Source organism: Canis lupus, chromosome 5 (genome assembly GCF_003254725.2).
Source record: "Canis lupus dingo isolate Sandy chromosome 5, ASM325472v2, whole genome shotgun sequence".
In the NCBI taxonomy this organism is placed as follows: domain Eukaryota; kingdom Metazoa; phylum Chordata; class Mammalia; order Carnivora; family Canidae; genus Canis; species Canis lupus.
Window position 1 is genome coordinate 74,003,433 of NC_064247.1, and position 21,918 is coordinate 74,025,350.

Sequence of the window (21,918 nt, forward strand, 5' to 3'; positions counted from 1 at the left end):
TAGCCCTGTGGCTTGGCATTGGCTGTGGAATCCATGTCTCCTTTGCTTTGGTCTGCCCCGGGGTCATTTCGGTGGCTGCCACATAGGCTAGGGGTGTGGGTTATGGCTTCCTGCTGGCTGTAAGGAGGAAAACAGTTTAATGCTGAAAGCCTTTCTAACCATGGCTGGGTTTCAATGGTTACCTCTCATTTCTCCATCTTGATGTAGACTATCTTTTTCCACATTAAATTGTTCCCCTCAGGCCCAGGGTAACACATGGAGGAGCACAGAGATGATGAAGCTGATTCACCTGCTGGAAGGCTGCCTTATGCTTTCTACTAATGTCAGTGGCAGGTCCACTTTTATGGGAAACATTGACATATTGTGTCTTATGACTTATTTTGAGATTTGAAATGGTTTTGTGTGGCACACGTCTGGGGCCATGGGTGGGTGGTGTTTCCAAGGAGTGTACTGAATATCCTTCCATGCTCTGTTGGGGGTAAAGACTTTATGGTCTATAAGATCAGGCTCACAGCACATATCTCTGGTTTCCCTGTGTTTCCTTTTCTTGGTTCCGTGGAAAACTTTTTTTGTGAAATAACCTCCAAGCACGTTCTTGCCATATTTTCTCACCGTGAAATCTACATGAACCGGAATGCTTAGGGAATTGGGTGCCTGGTTAATTGAATTTTCAGGGCTACACCAAGTGACCACAAAAGTTCGTTCATTTTGTTTCCTCCCTGGTTGTTAATATTTTCCCCCAAATTATATTCGTTCACACGTCTATCCTAGTAAATAGAATGTGGCAAACAAAATGGAATCATTTTGACATTTCATGATTTTGACATCCTATTAATGACATAATTCTGAATAGCAACTTTAGCTGTTTGAGCTGGAAGGAATCTGGTCCAGTCCCCTTTCTTTAGAGATAGGTTACTGAGGCCCCAGAGAAGTTGAGAGCTTTCCAAGTCCCATTAATGGCAAAACCAGGTCCAGAGCAGTGGTCAAGGACTCTGGCTGGAATCAGGCCAGTTTGAGTCCTGCATTTGCCACTTACCAGCTGTGTGACTTGGCGGCATTGAAAGTGTCAATAACTTGCTCAGTCTCGTCATCTAAATTAGTTTATATGGGGAGTTAGTTGAGTGTCTACCATTAAATGGTGTTAGTAACAATATTAGTTTTCTTTCTATGGCTGCTCTAATAACTTTCCACGAACTTGGTGACTTAACACAAATTTATTTTCTTGTAGTTCTGGAGGTAGACATCTGGAATGAGTCTCACTGGGCTGAACTCAAATGTTGGCAGGGTTGTGTCCCTTCTGGATATTCCAGAAGGGAAGGCTTTTTTTTTTCTTTGCCTTCTCCAGCTTCTAGAAGCCTCCAGCATTCCCAGGCTCATGGCCTCTGCCCCCATCTTCAAAGCAGCAACATCCTCCTTAATCCTCCTCACACTGCCCTCCCTCTGGCTCCCTTCCATCCCCCTCTGCCCTGTTGAAGACCCCTCATGATTATCTTGGACCCATCTGGAAAATGAAGAGTTTCCCCATCTCAGGGCCAACTGATTAACAACCTTAATTACATCTGCAACTTAAATTCTCCTTTGCTATGTAAGTGCATGAAGTCACAGGTGCCAGTGATGTGGACATGGTCGTTTTGGGTGGGACAGTGTTCTGCCTACCACAGTGTAGCATGAGAGTCCAACCACTTCATGGTCTAGTGTGAGAATTGTCGAAATACTTGAAAGTTACTATAAAGAGGAGGAAGGTGATGATGGTGATCATTGGCCCCGTTTATCCTTGAGAACCAACATAGAGGCAAGAGCTATGTTTAGCACAGTTTGCACAGGTAAGAAAACTGCACATCAGAGACTTCTATAATGTGTCTGTAGGGTGCAGAACCACCTGGAATTCTAGGGCAAGGATTGGAGTCAGATGTGCTCAATTCCAGACTTGGCCTCTTCTGCTTCACTGGTGGCAGTGTTGCTGGTGGTTATTACAACCCAGGTCTCTTAGTTTCTGAGAGAGAACTACAATTACCTCCCTGTCATTACTAAACACGTATGCAGGTAGCATAGAAACTTCCTGCTTATACATTTGCTAGAACATGTTATTACTGGTTACCTTGCAGCTACCAACTTCACTTGCCTCTACTTCCTGGATAATGTCTCATTCCAGCTGCCTCAAAATATAATATTGTGTACCAAAGCTTTGGATATTTTCATTTTTATCGTATCAACACCCTTACTCGCTTCTTCTTACCTTTCAGGACATTTGCAAGTCACTTTGGTGCCATCGAGTGGGCCACAGGTGTGAGACCAAGTTTATGCCTGCAGCAGAAGGGACCGTTTGTGGCTTGAGTATGGTAAACTGCATACTTGTTAGTTTTTAGTGCTGGAAACATGACAATGCATAGAAACAAGCCGTTGTACAAACTATTTGAACTGAGACCTCAGAATGGAATGCCTTGGGCACATACATTTTCTGACTTGTCTTTAAATTAACCTGCATTATTTAGCAGCTATTATAAAAAAAACTCAATGTTAATATAAACCAATTGGCTCAATTGTTTAGAATTTTTTTCTGCCTTTGGTTTCTATTTTTAGATGAAATATTTCTATTTCAATAAGCTGGAAGGTTTCACTGTATACTGTTTGCCTTTTAAACTTGATTCAGTATAGAAAAGCTTCAGGGAGCAAATGTCCCCTTTGGTAGCAAAGGAAGGACTGTCCTCCCATACAAAGCCCCTGCTGCTCACCTCACAGGACCTGCCACTGAGCCTCTGACGTGCTCAGGAGTCCTGTCACTTAGAGGGACTCTAGCAAAGGATAAGCCGCATCTCTGTCTAGGTTGTACCAGAAAGCCATTGGCCAGTCAACCCTAAGAACCAGCTCTGATATGGGAAGTTTCTGTGTTTTGAATGAAGAACATTCATATATTAGTTTCTGGGTATTTTTCTCCTTTCCTAGTAGCATCTGGAGGAAGAGGTGCACTTGAGGCAGCAATAAATGACCCAGATTGGGGACATTCCTTTGAGAGATCATGATCGAGGAGCTGTGAGAGAGGGGAGCATGGAGATGCTCCAGGTTCTTTGATCTCTGCTTTTGGCTCTCTCGAGGCGGCACGAGCCTGCATAGAAGCCTCGGTCATTTCAAATGAATTCAATTGCACAATAATTTATCAACTGCTGGGTATCAGAGACAAGAGGCTCTGGGGATATGAAGATGAATAAAATTCAGTTTTATCTCTTCAAGAACTCACAGTCCAGTGGGGAAACCTGTGCAGAAGCCAGTAACTCTGTCTTTCTTTGTAAACAGATCTTGAATCCCTCGTTGCTGTCAATGCTTGGAATTAGGTGTGCACTTAGGATGAAGTACAGAGATGCCTGGGTGGCTCAGTGGTTGAGCGTCTGGCTTTGGCTCAGGGCATGATCCCGGGATCCTGGGATTGAGTCCCACATCGGGCTCCCCGCAGGGAGCCTGCTTCTCCCTCTTCCTATGTCTCTGCCTTTCTCTCTGTGTCTCTCATGAATAAATAAATATAATCTTTAAAAAATAAAAATAAAATAAAGTCCAGTGAGTGGGGACCCCAAGATGTATGTTCCTCAGCTGGGTGGGAGAGAGATTTTCAATGAGAGATTAATGACACGGGCAAAGATACAGGCCCACAAAAATTAGCAAGTGTCCAGAAAACACTTTCTAATATTTGTGGAGTCATTTATTCAACATGTTTTAAAAGATTTGCATTTTTAACTCTTTGGTTCTAAAGAAAAAAAACATTTTTTAAAAATTGAGGTGTTAATGTGCAACTTTCCATCAGCAGTCCCTGTCTTAGGAAATTCCAATAAAGTCTCTCCTTGAAAATGTGCATGGAATGTTTTAGGTGTGATTAAGCGAAAGAGTGAAATAATTAATTGAACATGTAAGTACTGCTCAAGGCATCTTATTTATTTTATTTTTAAAATTTTTAAAAAGATTTTATTGGTCTATTAGAGGGGGAGAGAAAGAGCACCAGGGTGGGGGGAGGGGCAGAAGGAAAGGGAGAAGCAGACTCCCCAGTGATCTGGGAGCCCAGAGTAGCTTGATCTCAGGACCCTGGGATCATGACCTGAGCTGAAGGCAGACGCTCAACCCACTAAGCCACCCAGGTGTCCCCCATCATTTTTTATTTTTAAAACATCAAAATTCAGGACTTGCAACTCAAGGGTTAGTGACCATGGGGAAACCTGTGCAGAAGCCAGATCTTTTCATTATGAAAGCAGCAGCATTAAACGTAAGAGAGATGTACAAGAAAAGATTGCTCTAATAAGCAAGGAAAGTAAGTGCCAAATGGCATAGGGCTAACGTTTGTCTTACATTACATATGCCAGGGGGGTAGTTCCACGGGGATGAAAATGCCCCTGGATTAGACTTTAGTTACCGTAACCTGAGACAAATCAGGCCAGGAGTTAGAAAACAGATGTCCTAACGCCCCTCCTGCACCTCATTATTTTAAAAGACCAGACTGCAGTTCTAAATACTGGGGGAGCGCCCCTTGACCGAATGATAGAAGCCCCCCTGCTCAGCAGAAAGCCCTAAGAAGAGTGTCACCCATCGTCACCCCAGTGTGATTGTTAGTGCCCCCATATGCACGGTTCTCTGACTCTTCCTCCGCTAGGGCATGGGACTGGCTCTCCCCTGGACTGGAAACGCCGTGAGGCCAGGGCCGCATCTCACGCTTTTATCTCAAGAGTCCTACAGAGCAGCTACTCCATGTTTGTTCATTTGTCCCCTTGTAACTGGGCGCTCACTGAGTCCTTCCTGTCTCTCTCGTGGCCCTGGCCATTCGGTGATATTCGTACCATGAATGCTCAGTAAACACGTGAGGTTGTGAAAGCCACATAGTTTTATCGAGTTACACATGTGAGGAAAGAAAGGCTTGTGCTCACTCTCTGTTGTAAAAGCTGTCTGCCTGGTTACAGCCATTCAATTTGAAATGAGAAGTATATATATATATATGAATAGATCCAGCTTTATATGCAGAATTTTATTAATGTGGATTATGCATGTGTGTATTCACATATATGTGTGTATATAGGATATGTATATTATGAACGAGGTCTACATGACTTAGCATAACTTCACACTTTCCTAAAAGCCTCTGCAATTAGAGCCAAAGAGGGATGTCTGTGTGTATGTGTGTGTGTGTATTCACGTATTTATTTCTGATTTCTATACTGAATGAAAAAGCCAGAGGAGACCATCTGTTAGCAACCTAAGCCAATACTAGGATGAATCCTGAAAGAAAAGAAAGTTAAATTAATTGAAGATTGGAAACAGATTTAAAAACCTTATTTCTAAAAAAAAAAAAAAGAAAGAAAGAAAAGAAAGAAGAGATAGAAAAGAAAAGAAAGAAGAAAGAAAAAAGAAAGAAAGAAGAAAAGAAAGAAAGAAAGAAGAAAGAAAGAAAGAAAGAAAGAAGAAAGAAAGAAAGAAAGAAAGAGAAAGAAAGAGAAAGAAAGAAGAAAGAAGGAAGGAAATTAGGTTTAAGATATATCAGTGGGCCCTTTGCCTGTGAGGCGAGAAGTTTACGTATCCTGTTCAGAAGCTTTGGTTACTGAGTTTAAATCGAGCCCCAGCTAGTTGTGCGGCTGCTTGGGTAGCGGTGTTAGTATTTCTTTGCTAAATTTCTCATCCAGAAAATAGTTATTAACTCCTTAGCGCTTTGGGAGGATTATGTTAGAAAGTGCATGGGAAGCCCTCCCTCTCTCCCTGCCTGCACCATTTCTGGCACCTGGAAGCGACTTCATAAAGCGTAGCCTCTGTTGGTGTTGGCTGTTGTTATTTTGTCTCCGCCACTGAGCTCAGCCGGGAGAGTCCTGGGGATTCCTGGTCCGGAAGATTCGGATTCCTGCTCGTGGTGGACAAAATCCTTTAACGACCAACTGCTTTCCCCCTAAAAGTGCTCAACGGTGTTCTATGAGTTCATGCAAACTCTGAGACGCCAATTAAGCCAGGGAAAAGAGAAATGAAAAACACAGGGAGGAATCGGTGCATGGCAAGAACTGGAAGAGAGGAAGCAATGCCTTGACCTGGGCAAAGTGCACCAGAAACAATAAACAGCCAAGGAGCCAAATGTATCACAGGGGAAAGGCGAAGGCTTGGAAGTCCAACATCCTCCCCCGATTCCATCACCGAAGCCCCACTCCTTGGCAGAACCTGGCAGGTCCAAAGCCCAGCCCGTTGGATCCCACTGCAGAGGCTCTTAGGAGAGTGTGCAGTTACACCAAGCCATGCAGAACTCGCTCATAATAAAGCACCGCAGGAATAAAACCACTGGCGGGGCGAAGGCGAGCCCCAGGGACAGAGACGGCCGCGGAGCCTGGGACGGATCGCAAAGGAAACAAACGGAGGTTGGCGCAGCCCCGGCTTGGTGGGCGCCTTGGCAGAGGCAAGGCCCGGGCTCCAGGTCACCAGAGGCCTGGGGTTAGGGACCTTTCCTGCAGACCGAAGGTCAAAGGGCGCTTTCTGCAAGCACAGTTCTCGGGCGGGAGCTGTCGGGTTTGGCGAGAAGCGCTGCGCAGGGGCCGTTGGGACGAGCAGGAGTGTCCGCACGAGGAGGTCGTCAGCCTGACGACTTCTGTGTCCGTACCTCGTGCGACAGCTGGTCCTCCTGAAGCGAATGAGCGACCCAGGCTGTCCCTGAAGCGGCTTCGCTCGTGGGGCTCGGGGAGGCTCAGGTGCCGGCGGCCCCACGGGCGCCCTGGGCGTGGGGTGGAACGTTCTCTGAACCTTTGGCCTCGGCAGCTCACGAAGCGCGTGAGCCGTGCCTGCGGGTGACACACGGCCCTTCCCTGGGTGCCAGCTCTTCGCCCCGCTCGCAGGAAACGTGGGGGGCCGGGGCCGGGAGGCGCGGCGGGCGGGGGGTCACGGCTCCCCATTTGCCCACATACCTGTGTTTGCTGCCAATGGGCAGGTGTCTGCATCTCCTCGCCTTCCCCAGGTGGACTCTGACGGGAGACATGTCGCACGTTCTTTCCACAGTGGTGTCGGCAAGGCCAGTGTGTGAAGTTCGGGGAGCTCGGCCCCCGGCCCGTCCACGGCCAGTGGTCCGCCTGGGCCAAGTGGTCCGAGTGTTCGCGGACGTGCGGCGGCGGCGTCAAGTTCCAGGAGAGACACTGCAATAACCCCAAGTAAGGCCGCGCCACCCAGTCAGCATGCGGAGGCGACTGGTTCGATTTGCTTACATACTGCTTTTTACTGCAGTTTCTTTCCCTCCAGAAAGGAACCTCCAGAAAGGCTTTACTGTTTGCTATAAAGGCTGCATGCCCTGGGGGGTGCGGGGGTGCAGGGGTTTGGTGGTCAGAAACCTAAAAGCCACAAAGGAGTTAGTTGCTCTGTGTGTGAGTGAGTACGGTGATCAGGGGCTCCAGGGCTAGTCTGAGCTGCTTTCTCAACCTCAACTAGAGCCACCCAGTCACACAATCAGATGCCTGTGTTGTAGAGCAGAGGAGCTAGGCCAGTGGAATGTGTGTGTGTGTGTGTGTGTGTCTCAAACTGATGAACTGGAGAAAGTATGCTAATTTTTGCCTTGCAGGAATGTACATCAACACGTGTTGACAGATCTGCCTGACTTTTCAAGAGAAACCAGAAATCCAAAAAAACATGTGGGAAATTTCCCAACGGTTAAGACATTGACCGCAAATTCAATTTTCTTTGAACACAACACAGTGAGGACTAATGACAATGTCTACAGATTGAGATTGGCCTGTGGTCACCTGCAGGCACCCTCTGGCCCGGGGTAGCCCGGGATTCTGAACCGCCGTCTGTGTTCTTTGAAAACGAAGATGGTTTTATGTTCCTTTTATCTGCTCTAATTCCCACGTGCAACATGCATGAGATGTACACTTCCTGACTGGCACAGTGATGGAGACAGAGGCCAGGTTAGAGAGAGAGAGAGAGAGAGAGATTAGACTACAAAATCCTGGGTCTGCTGCCTATTAGCTGTGTGACTTTGGGAAGTTCACTTGAACTCTGAATTTGGTTTATGTGTGTAACAGAGATAATAATGTCTCCTGTAGATTTGGGGGGATTAGAAGTGGGAGGAGAGAGAGAGAGAGAGAGAGAGAGAGAGGCCTTACTGATGAAGCTGGACTTTGGAGAATGTGGTAGAGAGAGAAGAATGAGATGGGTCCTTGGAAAATAGGGATTTCACTTTACAGCACTGCTTGAGTGGTGGCGTGATGTGAGGGTCAAGAACATAGGCTCCCAATCCTGGAACCCTAGGTGTGCCTCCTGGCCCTGGCTCTCTCCAGCTATGTGGCCACAGACAACTTTCTCTCCCTTCCCTAGATGCCTCAGTGGTAAAAATGGGATGAGAAGAGTGCCCGTGTCAACTGAGTTAATATTTACAAAGCGCCTGGCGTGTTATAAGCATCCCATAAATGTTTGGTAGGTTGTGAATTAAAATAAATAACGAAACTGGAGCAGATGGAAAATTTTAAAAAGACATGGCATTTCATCTGAGTCAGCAGCCTGAGCTGGATCAAGAGGCCAGTTTGTTCCAAAATAGAGGGTCAGAAGATACTTTGACCATGGTTTCCTAGATGCTCTTTGGGATATCAGGCTAATTGTATTTTTCAACTTTGGCACTATTGACATTTGAGACTGGAAATTTTTATTATGGGGTTTTCACAGTACATGGCAGGATGTTTAGCAGCAGCCCTGGCCTCTCCCCACTAGATGCCAGTAGGATGACGCTCTCTCCCTGACAGCCGTGTGATAGATAACCAAAAATGTCCCCTGGGACTATCAAATGTCCTGTAGAGGGTAAAGCCATCCCCAGTTGAAACTCATTGGTTTATTCAGATCCTATAACTAGGTGTGATGGTAGACAAGCTTGTGATGCATTTCCAGCTTATACCAGATTATTAAAACCACCCTCCTCATACTTTGCATGTAGCCCATATCTTGGATAGAATTCTTAAAATCATTATATTACTTTTCATTTTTTCAGCCTATTTTGTGGGTCTGGTTTTCATACATCACAACATTTTACAGCTCAGTATTTTCCCAAGAAAGAAATAGATTACCTAATTTAATAGCTCTGCTGGTAAAGTGTGTGAATGACACCCCTGAGATTTAAATTAAAACCTCTCATATCTGTGGGATTGAGAACTCTCATTATAATAGGGCATTGTTCATGGAAATATCATATTGTAATTTTAGAAATGCCTAATAAAAGAATCACTAATGTAGTTCCATTTGGTGCTGTTTTATCATTTTCAACAAGATTAAGGCTCCTCGGGATACTGTTTAATTATGCATCACAAATAAAACAAGTACATGAGCGGCTGTCCTAAGGCAATTGAATTAGTTGTTCTCTGTTCTTATTTCACTTTGTTGTAGTAAAACTGGTTCCCCCCCCACCCCCCGCTCCATTTTAAATTACTGATTCCTTTTTTTGCTTCAGTTTAAACATCGGGTCTGTTCACATCACTCCACCTAACCAGTTTCATTTTCTCATGTGAGAAGCAGTAGGAGCTTTGATTTCACATAATGATGATTTTCCCAGAACATATTTTGTTTCATAAAAATGAACTATTCCTGGCTGATTTGTAGACTCCTCCAACTTTTCAGCTTCAAAAGTGTTTAAAGGTTATCTGGTTCTGGAATAACTGGTACCACACACATGTGGCCCTTATTTTTCCCCATGTCTAAGGTGGACATTTTTGTTTATTTTTAGTGAGAGCATGCGTGCAAGTGGGGGCGGGGGCAGGTGGAGAGGGAGAGAATCTCAAGCAGGCTCCGTGCTCAGCATGGAGCCAGGGCGGGGCCTGATCTCGCAACCCTGAGGTCATGATCTGAACCGAAACCAAGAGTTGGACACTTTACCAACTGAGCCAACCAGGCGCCCTTGAGGTACAGATTTTTTAATGGATTAGAAGCTCTGTTTTCTACTGAGCTGTACTGTGCTTCAGGAACCTCATAACATTTTCCCAGGCCTTTGCTCCCAATCTACCTAGAACAGATGCATGAGTTGCAACCTGTTATTTAATCCAGTTACTTGACAAATGAGTAACCAGGGGAGGCGGAGGGTCCCAGAGTGGCAATCTTTGCCCGGGTCACCAAGCTGGTAGTAGTAGAGTCAGACCAAGAGCCCACAGTTTTAATCCTCTGACATTCTTTCCGGTTCCCTGGCTATTCAATTATTACACTCTAAAAGAGCCTAGTGGAATTTCTGTAAAGTCTGTTCAAAAAAATTAATCGCAAAAATTGAAGTAGCGAATATCAAACATGCAAAGGCATTCTAGAACTTTCCTAAAATGCAGGTCAATTTGAGAAAAAAATAATATGCCACTACAGTCATAGCTCTGGAATGATAATTGAATCAAATCTCTGGCCCATTCTTCCACCAGTAATTTCCAGGCTCAGTTGATTATCAAAATCACCAAATGTTCTTTAAAAAAACACTGATTTTTCTCTGTCTTCCTATCATATATTCATATTGTGAAAGTCTGGAGGGACCCAGGAGTGAGTGATCTGTCTGTGTGGGTGTGTATCTTTTTTTAACAGAGCTCCTCCACTGATTCTATTGATTAGTCAACCAATAGTATAACTATTTGTAGCCAGGACATGATAAATTATGCAGAAGTAAAAATGAACATACTTTATAATGGTCTAATAGAAGGACAAAATCATGTTCCCAGACATTTGTTTTCTGACTGTTCATATTTTGGTTTTTAATCTTATTACACCAAGTAATATCATGGTAGGATTTTCTGTTAGTTTATCCTAACACTCCTGTTTACAGCTGCAGAAAAATGTACCTGCTTTGGAGCATTTGATGAAAAAGTACAAATTCTTGCCAGTTGTTAAAGCAGAAAACATTTTAAAATAGTTATGATTGATTTGTGCTAACTCTGCCCCAGACTCAGCCCTAAATTCTTTTTTTTTAACATTGTATCCCATTTATTTTTACAACCTTTTTTATCATTTTATTTAAATTTTTTCATGATGGTAAGTGTAGTCTTTAATCCCCACCCTCTATTCCCCCAACCCCCCAAACACCTCCCCTCTGGTGACCATCAGTTTGTTCTCTAGAGTTAAGAGTCTTTCTTGGTTTGTCTCTCTCTCTTTCCCCCTATGATCATTTGTTTTGTTTCTTAAATTCCAAATGTGAGTGAGATCACACGGTATTTTTTTTCTCTGACTTACTCCTTTCGCTTAGCATAATACTCTCTAGCTCCATCCATGTCGTTGCAAATGGCAAGATTTCATTCTTTTTTATGGCTGAGTAATATTCTATGGTATATACATACCACCTCTTCTTTCCATTCATCTACCAATGGCAACTTGGGCTGCTTCCGTACTTTATCAGCCCTAAATTTTTTTGCGACACTTATCTCAGTTAACCATCCCAGCTGCCCCCATTTTACAGATCAGGAGGTGGAATGAAATTGCCTAAAGATAAGCTGGGAAGAGACAGAGAATATTTAAATCTAGATCTGCCTCATTATAAAAGACCAACCCCCTAACCGTTGTGCATGACTGTCTTCTCTTCAGCGCCCGGCCCCTGCTCCCTAACTCAGCTAAATGCAGGCAGAGTGAGTAGGGTAGGGATCCTGGGGGAGTCAAAGGCGGGGGGCTTAGCTGTGCACTGTCTCTTGCTGGCTCTGTGATCTTCATTCAGCAAATTTCATGAGCCTCCTTCATTTCATTCGCCTCATCTACAAACTGAAGGGGTGCTATTGAAGTTTCAAGATCTTTTCCATGTTATGGTTTCTGAGTTGAAGAAGTAACATGTGGTCCTTGCTTTATTGAATCTGAGTTGTCTAAATGAAGGTTATTTGTAAACTCTCAGATGGAATGTCTTAAACTAAGAAAGTTTTAACTATGCCTTGTGAAGATGACCAGGAATAGTAAGGCTATCAGATGGCACTTTAAGGTTTCTCTAAGTGCTTTTAAGATAATGATTTAAGAAGTCTTCAGGGATTTGATCTCGCACAATGGCTGCTGAATGTTTAAGTAGTTGCTCCAAAGTGTTTTGAAATAGCAAAAAAATCTCTTTCTGGCAGCATGACACTTCCCGTTTCTGTTGAATCCATCTTAGCATGCAGTTGCACGAGGATTTGATAAAATATGCTGAAGCAAATCCAGGGGTGTTTTATAGCATTCTTGTGCTTCCTAAAGAGACAAGGAATTTTAATCACATAAATTTATTAACCTCGAGCGTTCTTTCATGTTACATGTTTGCATTGAGCTTTTGTATGAGATGATCCATAGTTGGGTTTTAACCTTTGAAGAAAAATACAAAAAAGTGGGAATGAGAAAGAAAACAATTGCTCTGTGCCTGGAAGAAGCTGGATAAGCTGTTATTGGTAATTTTCAGTTTGGTTTATGCTCCTTTTTTTTTTCCTTATATTGCTTTCTGGTTTTTGCAGTCTACCTACCAAGAGCTTAAAGAGCCTGCCATTAGATCATAATTATTTATGTTCTAATGGGATTCCCTACTCTGGAAATCCATTTCCCATTGTGCTTGGCAGGAGAGGAGTAGGCCACCTACAACGTTAAAGAGTGATTATGCAGATGAAAACAGGGGAATTTTTGTTCACAGTTTAGGATCAACTAGAATAAAACATACACTAGTCAGACAATAATCAGAACATCAGCTCAGTGATTGACACAGCTGAGTTGGAGAACATGGCAAATGGGGCTTTCTGCCCTTCTTTTCAGTGTCCTGATCTTCTCCACAGCATCAGGTGGGTAGCCTGCTGTAGGAAGCTGGGTGTGTTTAGAAATGGGGGGAAAGCTGGGGAATAGGTTGGGTCCACATTTGAAGAGCTTTGATGCCAGTGTGAGTGTATGTGTGTGTGTGGGGGGGGTGTTCATGCGTGTAGCACACAGACACACATGTGCGTTAGAACATTTAGGTGCATTTACCAATTTCCCTAATACAGGGATGAGGGCCAAGAATATGGTTTCATCATTCTTTAAAGAAATTGCCAGAATATAAAACTGGGATTAGAGATGACAAGTAAGTTTTACCTAATATGGCATTTCCAGTTGCTGAGCAGTGGTAGTGCCTACCCAAGGACTATGTTGAGAAAAGAAAGAAAGAATAAGCCCCTGGTTGATGGGTCATGCCTGCCATGGATACAAGGAGGGACGTGGCATGTTGTATACCACATTATTTCCATCTTGTGATAGACTGTATACACTGCATACTTTGTGACAATATTCATCTTGATTGTTGCTCCTCGTATTACTGCTTGTCACTAATCATAAGCCCTTTGTTTGCTGGCACTAAAGTTCTTTAATTTTATTTTCAGGCCTCAATATGGTGGCAAGTTCTGTCCAGGTTCTAGCCGTATATATCAGCTGTGCAATGTTAACCCTTGTAATGAAAATAGCTTGGATTTCCGAGCCCAGCAGTGTGCAGAATATAACAGCAAACCTTTCCGTGGATGGTTCTACCAGTGGAAGCCCTATACAAAAGTGGAAGGTAATTTGGTCTCTATAAGCCTCCAAGAAATATGAGTCTATGTGCCCAGTAATGGGAACAAACACACAGGAGAAAATGCTGCCTACATAAAAGAATTTAGATGTTGACGTCATCCCCTAGACCTGTCCTGCCCCAGTTTTTCATTCACATCCATAGATTTTGTTTACTTTTCCATACTTTTTTTGTCCACAAGACACCCCTTGTCCCCCACATCTGTAAGCCAAAGGGTTCATGTGTTTGGAATGTACTTATGTTTCCAAACTTACCTTTGACATTTCAGCAATTAAATCTCCCAGGGATGTTAATTGAAATTGGTATGCATTGTCCAGACCAAGAACTCGTGAAACCATATATGCCCCATAGAGACGCCATATTCAGCAATTGACATGTTAGATGATTGCGCACATGGGAAGGCCTATTTGCAGGGTATTACACACACACACACACACACACACACACACAGAGCCATGTATTTCAAAATGTCTCTATACTGGCTTCTTAGTACTTACTATTACTTAAAGTTATAGCCTGTATTTTACTTTTTAAATTGAATTGTGACCTTACTGAAGTCTCAAAACATTTATTTTACTTACAATGTACAAATTTAATTCACTTTCTATTACCTCCTCAGACTAAGCTGTCACGGTGGGGTTGTTTGCCTTTTTTTTTTTTTAATTTTTATTTATTTATGATAGTCACAGAGAGAGAGAGAGAGGCAGAGACACAGGCAGAGGGAGAAGCAGGCTCCATGCACTGGGAGCCCGACGTGGGATTCGATCCCGGGTCTCCAGGATCGCGCCCTGGGCCAAAGGCAGGCGCCAAACCGCTGTGCCACCCAGGGATCCCTGTTTGCCTTTTATTATTTCCATTCCCTTGCTTAATCAAAACACAGCCATCCTCCCTTGGGAAAGGGTAGCTCTGAACCCCAAGGGCACACATGTAGAATGGGAAGACACTGAATTTAGTGACAGTTCATGGAAATAAGACTGAGGGGCTGTAGCTGTGCAAAAGCTCCAAATGAACCTGTGTTATCAGTTACCATAGAGAAGTTACCAGAGTTAGAGACAACACACAACAAGTAACAAGGGAAATGATAGTGCTGCTTTGCCCAGTCATTCATTGCAGGAGCACTGTATGGTGCTGGGTCATGACTTGTCCAAAAGCACAGAGGGAGACAGGCATAGAAATTCTGCAATCTATGTCTTAGGAAGAAGCAATGAGCAATCAATCTATAAATGTCTACTTATATGTGTTTCTTTGTGTGTGTGTGTTTCTTTTTTTACATAGACACTCAGCACTTTATTATTTGCAGTGTTTCAAATTGCACTAAGAGGTAATATATACGATGTTTACTAATGAATTTTTAACAGTTTTTTAAAAGTAATACACAATGGTACACCTCTTTCTTGCTTTATGGAACAAATGTGTTCTTGCAAAGACAACTTGTCTAAGGGCCTTTTGGACTTCAGTGATAAAGCTGGGAATATATTCATTAAAAAAAAAATTCTCCAGTAGAATCATTTGGAAACTTACCAAGGAAAAGAGAAAAGAAACCAGTTACCTACAAAAATTCAGTGATAGTAACTAGAAAAGGATTTAGATTTATTTGAAATCACTCCAGAAGACAAGATTAATTCAAGGGCTATGAACTTCTAGCCATAGCACCTCCTCAGGGAGGCCTCCCTTGCCAGCCTGCCCAGAATATCCTTCCTTCATGTCATGCTCTGAATCCTTAACCTGCTTCATTCTTCAGAGCTCTTATCCACGCATGACTTTATATCATATAGTCACCTATTCATTATCTTTCTCCCCCTAAGGCTTTATGTTCCATGGGATGAAGCCTTTGTCCATGTTGAGCATGCTTGGACCTCCAGCATCTGAGAACAGCACTTGACACATATTTATAATTTTCAGACTGAATGGGTGAATAAGTATCAACTGTCCGTAATGGACTTTTATGAGTCGTCCACTCCCCATCACTGGAAGCATTCTATGAGGAACTGAGCAGTTATCTAGGAAGGGCACTGCACAGCAGGTTCCCATGGACAATTAGAATACCTGCAGGTGCTTTCAAGTCCAGCATTTGAAGGTTTATTTTCTCTTGGTCGAATACTCCCGTAATCCCATGTTTCTTATGTATGGCTCTTTCCCCCAGATCCTATCATCCTTCCTTTTTCACTTCCCCTTCTGTCTTCTTGGATATTCCTTGGTCTTTCTCAGATTACAGATTTCATTCAAATACAGTGTCTACGGAATATGTTTTGTTATCACCCTTAAAATAGGTTCTGTGTGGAGTACCTAAGGAGAAAGTGAAGCAAATAAATACTGTAACTGGCAAAATGTCTTTTGGTTTCACAAGTTTTTCACTAATTTAACTGCAGACTTACTAAGTAGACAGCATGCCACTTTATTGATTAGCTCAACAGGTGTTTACTGAGCCTTTAGTGCGTGGAGCCATTCTGCTAGATATGGAGGGAACTACATTGAGTAAATCAGAGACCCGGCCTGGGGAGCTCACGTCCTAGCACAAGAGACAGACAGATTAAGGCCTTTTGTCTCTCCCTCTTCTTCTGATACGTACCTGGAATCAGCAAATACAGACCTTCATGATTTTAAGGTCTAATGATCTTCATGCAGTTTGAGATGAACAAGAGAAGACTCTTGTATAAATGTAGACAGTCTTTGTCTTACAGCAGTGAGATTTTTTTTTTTCCCTTCTGTGTTTCCAACAGACTAGTTAAGAACCTTGCTCAGGAGCCTTTTTAGAACTTGTTAATTCCCGGATGTGATGGAGAAAAGAAAGGGTATAGCTATGTCTTCCATAATCTACTATGCAAAAATTAGGAGGTGTTAGAAAAGCTGTGAAAAGAAATTTCTAGGTAAAGGAGAAACTTTCAATCCATTGACACATCTGCATATTGGGATTATAATCTAACTTCTTTCACATTTAAGTTTTGACTCTGTCTTCTATCGAGAGGTTTCATGAAGCACAGCAATTTGCAAACTGTTTACACGTTTGTTGTACAACTGTTGTCAGGGCTTTTGCACGGTGTCGCCCACGCACGGTCTCCCATGAGAAATGTCATCTGGAGCTGCTGGCCAAGAAGAATGCTCTGTATTTGGGAAATTGGCATAACTCCTTTCTGATAACAAGAGCTCTATAGAAATGCAGTATTTTTTTCCTTTTGCCTATGATACCCAAAACTTCTCAGGGACTTTATGGTCAATAAGTTACATTTTTTTAGCCTTTAGCTTTATTTTTTTTCTCTTCCTTTTCATGACATGAGTATTCTCTATATGTTTTATAAACATGAGCCATATGCCCCCCTTTCTTCTCCAAAGTGCCTAGAATTTTTTTCTCTTAACTGCAAAAAGATCTAAAGTGATCCATGTCTTAAATCATTGTCACCAATCCATGGCCTTGGTGCCAAATCTGACCAGTTTTTTGTTTGTTTTTGTAAAGTTTTATTGGAACACAGAAGCACTCCTTCATCTATATATTGTCAATAGTAGGCCATAAGTCCTGTAAAGCCTAAAATATTTGCTAACCAAGGAGAGTAGCTATATAACCCACCAATCTTATGTATTGAGGCTATTACTGAGGATTAGAAAAATAAAATTTTTGCATGTTAAAACAGTTTTATATGAATTGCAAATGCGATTCCTATTTTTAAAAGCACATATATGCATTCATGCATGCACACCCACATACAAAACTGCAACATTTCCCATTTTAGACATGACAGCTTTCTAAATAAATTTAGTTCAACCTTTTGGACATCGTGTCATTTTCCTGTTATTTCCTCCTGATCACGTGCTATCTTGGTCTCTTTGCTTCTAGAGGCAGATCGATGTAAACTGTACTGCAAGGCTGAGAACTTTGAATTTTTTTTTGCAATGTCCGGCAAAGTGAAAGACGGAACTCCTTGCTCCCCAAACAAACACGATGTTTGTATTGATGGGATATGTGAAGTAAGAAAACATTTCTGCTTTGGGATGTGTGGTCACACTCGGGTTTCCTCAGGTCAAATGTGTACCATGAGAAATGGTACGAGAGATTCTGTGTCTGGAGAAAAGGCGGTGTAGGGGAAAAGGCCAGTGTTTGCAAATTGCATGTGCACACTGTCCACCATCCCCTCTGATTTTCTGCAAGGCCCTGTCTGATAGTCTTAGTTCCTCTTCACCCATCTCCACATGTATGCAATGGAGAGGATGATGTCTCTACTATGTGCACTAGTTGCAAAAATCAAATAAGAATGTGAAGAGTAGTGGTAAACTTCTGCATGTTTGCTAAGGATGTTCACTCTGTGGTCAGAGCCTCACAGTTGTGTTTTGAAATAGTCCTATTTACCGCCAATTAGTATTCGTTTTAATTCCATGTGAGCTCTCATAGGGGGCAGGGGGCATCGGAGGCTCCCCATTTTTATATTTCAGCCATAGAGCTGGCCCAAATAAGCTCACCTGCCATTAGTAGAAGCAGTTTTCCAGACAAAGACAGCAAGCTTTAGACGAGGTCTGTAACTTCCCTAGTCTTGCATCTGCTAAAGGCAGAGCAGGGATTTGAACCCTGAGTCAAACTTGAGACTCTGCTTTTAACTCTAGCGCTGTACTATCTTCCTAATGTTCTGAAGACTAAAGCCCAGTTAGTTATTCTTTGCCACTGGCTTTTCTGATCTTTTTCACCTTATTATTTTTCTAAATTTTTGTCACAGCCAGTGGGATGTGATCATGAACTTGGCTCTAAAGCAGCTTTGGATGCGTGTGGTGTTTGCCAAGGGGACAATTCGACTTGCAAGTTTTATAAAGGCCTGTACCTGAACCAGCATAAAGCAAATGGTAAGAAATGCCTGCCCTTTCATTGCTCTGGCTTTGCTGCTGAGTGATTTTGAGTCAGTCAAGCTGGAGATGGCCGAGTGGGTTTCCAGGCTCACCTGACACACACAGGACAGTGGCTTTGTCACCTCGCAAGAACAAGGAAGGCTGGGCGATTTCTCAGTGTGACGAGTTCTGTCAACACCTACCGCTCTGAGACGTGTCACACAAACACCTTTCTACTTCACGGTTTGTCCCGTATCCCACACACCTTCATTAAACGAAGAACTGATTTTGAAATCCACCGTTTAGGACATGAATCACAGTTCATGCTCACAGTGTTAGGTGAATATCCGAAGCAAGTATCTAAAAGAATCCTGAGTAAAAGGAAACCTGGAGCCCTGTTTCATGACTATCACCATAGAGGTCCATGGTGCTGAGTTTCCTCCAAGTAGATTAAAGATAAAGAGCGTTCTTGAGTAGCGTGGCCTTGATTGTCCTGGGAAGGAGAAGAGTGTATCTCCTCTACACACACACACACACACACACACGTGCTTGGGAAAGGAACACACCTTTTCTCTCTGGTGTTCCTTCCACTGGGAACATGAAACAATTGATCATTTGCACTTCATAGAGTAGGAATTAATGTCCATTGGTTATTCAACAACCCCCCACCCCCCAATAAACATGGACATCACCATGTCTCTGAGTCCTCAGCCCCGTTTCGCAGCGTACAACATGGTAAACAGCACCCTTCTCTCCTTCCTGTTTAGAATATTATCCAGTAGTCACCGTTCCAGCGGGGGCCCGAAGCATCGAGATCCAGGAGCTACAGCTCTCTTCCAGTTACCTTGCAGTCAGAACTCTGGGGAAGAAGTATTACCTCACAGGGGGCTGGAGCATCGACTGGCCTGGGGAGTTCCCCTTTGCTGGGACCGTGTTTGAATACCAGCGGGCCTTCAACCACCCAGAACGTCTGTATGCACCAGGACCCACCAACGAGACACTGGTCTTTGAGGTGAGCCCCTTCCATTTGTTGAGTGCTCGCTGCGTCTTGCTGTGTTTATAGCAATGGCCCCACTTTGAGCTAGCTTGAAGAACGCCTATCCTCTGATTCATCTTTGTCTCCTAATAAGCAAAATTGCAAAGTGCAAAGAGGAAGAGACAGCATCTACATTTGGGAGAAGAGGGCAGGAGTCCACTGGGTCTCCAAGAGAATGCCCTGATCTTTACATTTGGATGCCAGCCTCTCAGCATGGCACTTGACTGCCATGACACTAAGGGATGGAGTAGGACTGATTTTTAGATAATTCCATATAGTCTGCATCTGCTGTTGGGCTGGTCCACAGTGGCTCTTCACCACGTGGGTCACCTGGCCCAGGACATCGACTGATAAAGTAGAAAGAACACTTGCCTGAATGCCAAGAAAGTTTTAATCAGAGCAATCCACCTTACTTGTTCAGGTTGTTGTTTCCTTCGAAATGAGAAAAATGAACGGATAATAACCAGCCAGTGTATCTGCAGATGACTCTGCCAAACTATTATCATGCATTCATTTTCCTTGTTTGTAAAGTAGGGCCGATGTCTGCTTGTAGAGGTGGTTGATTTGCTTCAGGCTGCGTAGAAGCCACGCTGGCTACAACTTGCGGAGGGCTGAGATTACCAGATACTCAAGGCGGTCTTCCTGAATTTCAGTTTCTCACCTACAGAATTGGGATAGAAAGCCTACCTCACTGGCTTGCCAGAAAAATAAGCAATGAAATGGAGAGAAGCGTTCAGAGGCTGGCCTAACTCACAGCTAGGGGAAAAGCAGAACTGAACAGGACTCTGGATGTTTTCCATCTACAAGTGTTTAAGACAGCCTGGTTGGGGAGGGGCAGAGGAAGAGAGACAATCCCAAGCATTCTCCTCGCTCAGGGTGCAGCCTGATGTGGGGCTTGATAGCCATGACCCTGAGATCATGACCTGAGCTGAAATCAAGAGTCAGACACTTAACCCACTGAGCCACCCAGGCACCTCTCCATCCATAAGTAGGATGTCTATACTTAGTCCATGCTGCTCTCTTCTCAAATAAAGGAAACATTAGCTTAATTTAACTATTATTATTTAAGGCACTGCCTTTAAACATTTACTAAGAAAGATGAGTAGAAGAACATTGGAAAAAAAATGGTCACATGTCACTTTGGATTCTAAGTCAGACGTTGTCCACCTTGGGTGAATAAGATGACAGATTCCTAACTAAGCAACTTGAACAAGCTATCTGGTTAAGTTCCTTAACATCCATGTCCCTTAATGTCCACATTTGTAAAATGGGTGGTGGATGGCACCAGCTAAGTGTTCAGGTTATCCTAGGGAGAATTTAAGGCAAATTCAATGCTTGCAAAGTACTCGGTACCTAACGTATAACCATTCTTATCACTTTGCCTTCTGCACTTGCCCCGTATATATTTTTTAAAACCTTGGCAAAGGGCACTTGGGTGGCTCAGTGGGTTATGCATCCGACTCTTGATCTCAGCTCAGATCTTGGTCTCGGGGTCATAAGTTCAAGCCCCACATTGGGCTCCATGTGGGGCATGTGGAGCCTACTTAAACAAAAATAGAGATTTGGACATTTCCTAAGAGCAGGGAACTTCTAGCCCCAGTAGACATCTCAGTTTGCAACCTTAGTTCTAGATGGTGACCATGGTTTAAATTCATTTACATTCCTATTGTCTCGTCACTTGAGGTATTAGGTCCCGTCACCTCTGTCTGTGTGGTGGGAGGTCACTCAGATATCTCACATCACTTACTCAGAGAGAAGCTGTAGGTAGGAAAGATTCTCCCAACTGTCTCAACTCTTTCATTTCAGAGATGAGAGCAGGGACTACAAATTGAATTGAACTAAAGGAGCGCCTGGGGGCTCAGTCAGTTAAGTGTCTGCTTTTGGCTCAGGTCATGATTCCAGGGTCCTGGGATCGAGCCCTGAGCTGGGCTCCCTGCTCAGCGGGGAGTTTGCTTCTCCCTCTCCCCCACCCCTCTGCTCATTCTCTCTCTCTCCCTCTCAAATACATAAAAGCATTAAAAGAGAGCAACTGGACTAAGGGTGATTGGGAGCTCCATGGATCCAGCCCCTGAAATTACTTCATTAAACCTAACGCACAGGAATGGAATTCTGATTCAAGATTTCTGGATATTTTTCAAACTTTTTTTTTTCAGATGTTCTATTTCTTTTCTATGAAGCATCTGAGCAGGAAACATCTTTTCCTTCTCTTTAGGAATGTCATATTTTCTTTCAAGGGGTATATTTAGCTTGCAAGGTATCCGTTTTAGAGCAACAACGCTTCATTAGTTCTGCCAAGAGGTCTTTGATCCATCTCTGAGCAAATGTACACAAACTGAGTTCTGTGGCTGCCGAACAACCTAAGTCAGGAAGTGGGGCTAGGTGCCTCTCGTGGCTTGTGCCACGGGCAGTCAGAGCAAAGTGCAAATCATTCCCGGGGAGAAATAGGTTTTCTACTACTTCATGACAAGCAATCTCTTTTTGTTGTTTCTCGCTCTGGTTTTGGTCATAAACACAAAGTTTTTCTAGTAGATTTTCACAATGCTGTCTGTAATTTCAGGTTTGCCATTAAACATATATTATCTGCAGGAAAACCACAACAAAAAGACAA

General features: G+C 43.3%; 1 protein-coding gene across 1 annotated transcript in view; it reads left to right on the top strand.

The window, feature by feature from the left end:
• ADAMTS18 (ADAM metallopeptidase with thrombospondin type 1 motif 18) overlaps positions 1 to 21,918 on the top strand; it is a 143,573-nt gene that overhangs the window by 85,239 nt on the left and 36,416 nt on the right. Inside the window, exons 14-19 of the mRNA XM_035716126.2 lie at positions 2,244 to 2,339; positions 6,997 to 7,145; positions 13,284 to 13,456; positions 17,298 to 17,428; positions 18,169 to 18,292; positions 19,042 to 19,286. Coding sequence (XP_035572019.2) covers positions 2,244 to 2,339; positions 6,997 to 7,145; positions 13,284 to 13,456; positions 17,298 to 17,428; positions 18,169 to 18,292; positions 19,042 to 19,286 — 918 coding nt within the window. The remainder of the gene's footprint in view (positions 1 to 2,243; positions 2,340 to 6,996; positions 7,146 to 13,283; positions 13,457 to 17,297; positions 17,429 to 18,168; positions 18,293 to 19,041; positions 19,287 to 21,918) is intronic.